Source organism: Apis dorsata, unplaced genomic scaffold (assembly GCF_000469605.1).
Source record: "Apis dorsata unplaced genomic scaffold, Apis dorsata 1.3 scaffold_52, whole genome shotgun sequence".
NCBI lineage: Eukaryota > Metazoa > Arthropoda > Insecta > Hymenoptera > Apidae > Apis > Apis dorsata.
In genome coordinates, this window is record NW_006263353.1 from 3,105,302 (window position 1) to 3,109,230 (window position 3,929).

Consider the following 3,929-nt stretch of genomic DNA (forward strand, 5'->3'; position numbering starts at 1 on the left):
AAGCGTACGTGAGCGTGAGAATCCGTTTGCTCTATTTATTTACACTTGCACTTCGAGAAAATTATTTTGTATCGTAGGATGGCACCTAATTGTCGAACGAATATCCCCCCTTGAATCACGCGCGTTTGAGCTTTTTTTTTTTACCGTTTAATATTTATGAAAACGAGCGAAAGTAGTATAGGAACGCATATCGTCGGTGCATCCATTGATACCTGAACCAGATACGAGTTAATGAGCGAACACGTTATAGGGGATTCCGGCTAGTAGAAAGTACTCGCTTGCATGCAATTCAATTGTATTGTTTTCTTTTTTCGAGAGAAAAAAAAAAAAAAAAAAAAAAAAAAAAAAAAAAAAAAAAAAAAAAAAAAAAAAAAAAAAAAAAAAAAAAAAAAAAAAAAAAGGGAACAAGCTCAGAAATTTTCTCCACACAGTGAGTTATCTTTCCTGCAACGATGCGAAATTCCTCCCGTCTTAATAACAACGTCGTAAACAATGTAAAATATCGAATAACCGGCGTCCACTCGACCGTGTCGCTACTGACCCAGCTTCGTCCAATGGTCGTTTAATGGCTCGTAAACCGTAATGGCTCTTTTTCGCCAAGCACTCTCATTACTAGCCACTTAGATTACAGGCGTCGGCGTAGCGAAACCGGATGCGCCGTGAACTTCCAACCGGTAACCTGCATACCTACTGTATAATACCAGATAAATCGTTACGCGCGTCGTGCAAGGACGACAATGGAATGAACATTAAAGATCCCATTGTGACGCGTGTGACATTGGGTTTCGTCGAGAAGGTATCATCAACGAGGATCGCCAAGCGGAAAATGATCAGGTCGATGGGATCGCTATCGAGCAGGAAATCGTTGTGGTTCTTGTGCAACTGGAGTGGCGCTAGCGAGATCTAGCGGTTGCTTTCGCCGACGTGCAGTACAGTACAGTATATCTAAAAGAAGTGTACGTTTAATTACTGTTATGTATAAATAGTATTATAAGTTTGTTTATACGTTTATACGATACTCGTTTAATTTCTTTAATCTTTATTCGATTATTTCTAGAATAAATACTATCTAATAATTATATTATATCCCGTTTTCATTCAATCAACGTTAATACTGTAATATTGTACAGAGTTATTGTTAATATATTAAATAAAATTGAAAAATAAATACAATTTTTTTATAAATAGATTATAGTAAGCAATTTTGAAATAAAACAAATCGTTGTCTCTTCAATTATACCAATAAAAATTTTACTTTACGTAAAAATTCAATTTTTGCTGCTGTTATATGAGCGAAGTTTAAGACATTTCTATTTCTATCACATTGCTTCGTTCGAATTTCGATACTTATAACTTCAATCGATAAAATGTATATATCGATTTTTATTTTACACGTCTCACATAGAGAACTCGTGAATATATATCGAGACTCTGCGAATAAAAATTTGATCCAATTTTCCAAATTCGACCAAGTACGAGAAAAAAAAGAAATTCAATATTTTATCACTCGACGTTCTCGACGATCCAGAAGAATTCCCTCTATCATCGATCGATTCGACGTCGAAGCGTGGGAGAGAGAGGCAGAAGTAGCGAAAAGAAATCGAGGCGGAACAGGGCCGCAGGTCCCCCCAATCGAAATTTCAAATTTCTTGCCTCGCTGCCTTCCTCGACGCTTCACTGCGCCCAATGTGAATCCAAACATTAAGAGGAACGATGCCCCCCTTCGAGAGGGGGGGGCCACGCGTATCTACGCGTTTTCACTTGGCGTGACCCAGTTATTCCGGCCCTCCCCTCCGGCCAGGACGAAAATGGCGAGGATGCGATGGCAAAACACAGGATAAGAGGGAAAAGCGCCCACCACTGAGCGAGCTCTAACCAGGACGGTTGATATATACATATATAAACACATACGATGACTAACGGTCCCCGTTAATTAACACAGCTTCGTTTCTACTTTTATTCGTGTCATAAATGTAGAATACGCTTGTCCAACGAGCGTTACATCTATCTTAACCGCCAAACAATCATTCCTCGTTACAATCTGTTTAATCCATTCAATGTTAATCAACCACCCCCTCTCCTCCTCCCTCCCTCTCTCCCCCTCTCTCTCTCTCTCTCTCTCCTCTTCCTCCTCGTGTGGAAGTGCTTTCGATTTCAGGCTTATCGAGATACGACGATAACGCGGGAGAAAATGAAAATCGTTTTTTCTCTCTCTCTCTCTCTCCAGACGAAAAATTTCCAAATTTCCAATGATTTAGATGAATATTTGGATCGATTCGAAGGAACGGTTCGAAGAGTCGTCGAAGATGTCGAGCGACGACAAGGGCGTTCCGCTCCAGAGTAGCGAAACGATTCGCCTGAATCCGAGGTTTTATCATCGATGGATCGAGGCGGTAAAAGAGAGGGGAGGGGATGAGGCTCTCCTCTTCCGCACGGAGAGGGGAAACGCAGCGAAATTCTCGCAGCAGATCTCGCTGCTCTCTATCCACGGATGCAACAACCCTGGCGAGACGCGATCTCTCAAGTGATCCTTGGCAATGAAAATGCTCCCACAATGGCCGGTATTCGTACGCGGCGCGGCCGCCACGAAGAAGGTGGGGAGAATATCGCCAGCAACGGAGGTACACCTGACCAGATATATAGAGCTAGGGCAGGGCTTCCGTTACGGACAGTCCAGTTACTGTGCTCTGTGCAAGCACGCATCTCACGCGGCCAAAAGTGTCAAACCGATCCAAGTAAACCGGTGGCCGAACAGCTTCGTTTCGCGGCAGGTGTCGTCGAAGGAAGGAAGGTCGAGAAAACCGATCGTCCAAGCCTTAAAACAATCTTGCTTCGGTGGGTATCGAATATGTATCGGACGAAGGGAGGGATAGAAGAATTTTGAGAATTTTTCTTTTCGAGGTGATTTTCACACAGATTTTCGTGGGTTTCCAGGATTCTTCTTACGAGATGGTTCGACGGTTGGCGCACTGTTCCGTTTACCTGGCACTCCTGTTGGCCGTGGCTTCGGCGAGATCGGCCGAGACCAATCCCACGACCAATTCCATCGACGAGGAGGCGGGTAGATCGACGGGGAACGGCAACGTGTTCGGGGATCTTCGGCAGATGTACCAGATCTACAAAGAATGCGCGGACGAGGATCTCAGTTCCTGTTTGAAAGTGAGGCTGTTGTCGGTTATAGACAGGGTGTCGAGGAGCGTCCAGTTGAACGTCGCGGATGGGGTCACGTTCGTCCAGGACGACCCAATTTCGACGAACGTCGCGGAGGAACCGCCGAAATCCCTTCAGGAGATCGAGGCTAGCTTGCCGAGAAGTTTGGAGGACAAGGAGGACGCGTTGAACACCATGATCTTCGACAAGGTGGTCAAGTTCTTCCAGAGCCACACATTGAAGTTGAAACTGCCCAATGTGGAGGAACTTCAACGGAGTCTCGTAGAGGAAGGTGAGAATATTAAAAAGAAGAAGAAAAAGAAAAAGAAAATCGCTCGAAACAAATAATTTGTGAGGCAATGATCCGAAAAAAAGAAAGTTCCCAGTTCCGGTTTCCCGGCTCAGTAGACCGTATGGCCCACTCTTTTTCACCTCCCCGCGAACACTCGGGAATAAATCTCCAATTTTCCACCTCTCCCTATCGAACCCTTGTCGAATCCAATCTTTCTAATCAAAGTTCGATTATTTCAGGTCGCAAAAAGAAGAAGAACATGAGCGGTCTTCTCGCCATTCCCCTGCTGATCGGTGGAACCCTGGTGCCACTAGCTCTGGGAGCGTTGGCCCTCCTTGCCGGGAAAGCTCTGATCGTGAGCAAGCTCGCACTTGTGTTGGCCTCCATCATCGGCTTGAAGAAGCTGGTGTCGGGAGGCGGAGACCACGGCCACGAAGTCGTTCAAGTAGCGGGTGGCCACGGATCGAGCGGATGGGCGAGATCGAGT

General features: G+C 44.9%; 2 protein-coding genes across 2 annotated transcripts in view; both read left to right on the plus strand.

Annotated features, from left to right (window-relative positions):
• LOC102674776 overlaps positions 1 to 2,133 on the plus strand; it is an 11,612-nt gene extending 9,479 nt beyond the window's left edge. Inside the window, exon 4 of the mRNA XM_031514943.1 lies at positions 2,109 to 2,133. The gene's annotated coding sequence lies outside the window, so the exon portion shown is untranslated. The remainder of the gene's footprint in view (positions 1 to 2,108) is intronic.
• Positions 2,134 to 2,924: 791 nt separating this feature from the next.
• On the plus strand, positions 2,925 to 3,929 carry LOC102674634 (the record flags this gene model as incomplete). The annotated part of the gene is made up of 2 exons (XM_006609314.2): positions 2,925 to 3,442; positions 3,682 to 3,929. Coding segments are annotated over exons 1-2 (741 nt in total), but the record flags the coding sequence as incomplete, so codon positions are not given.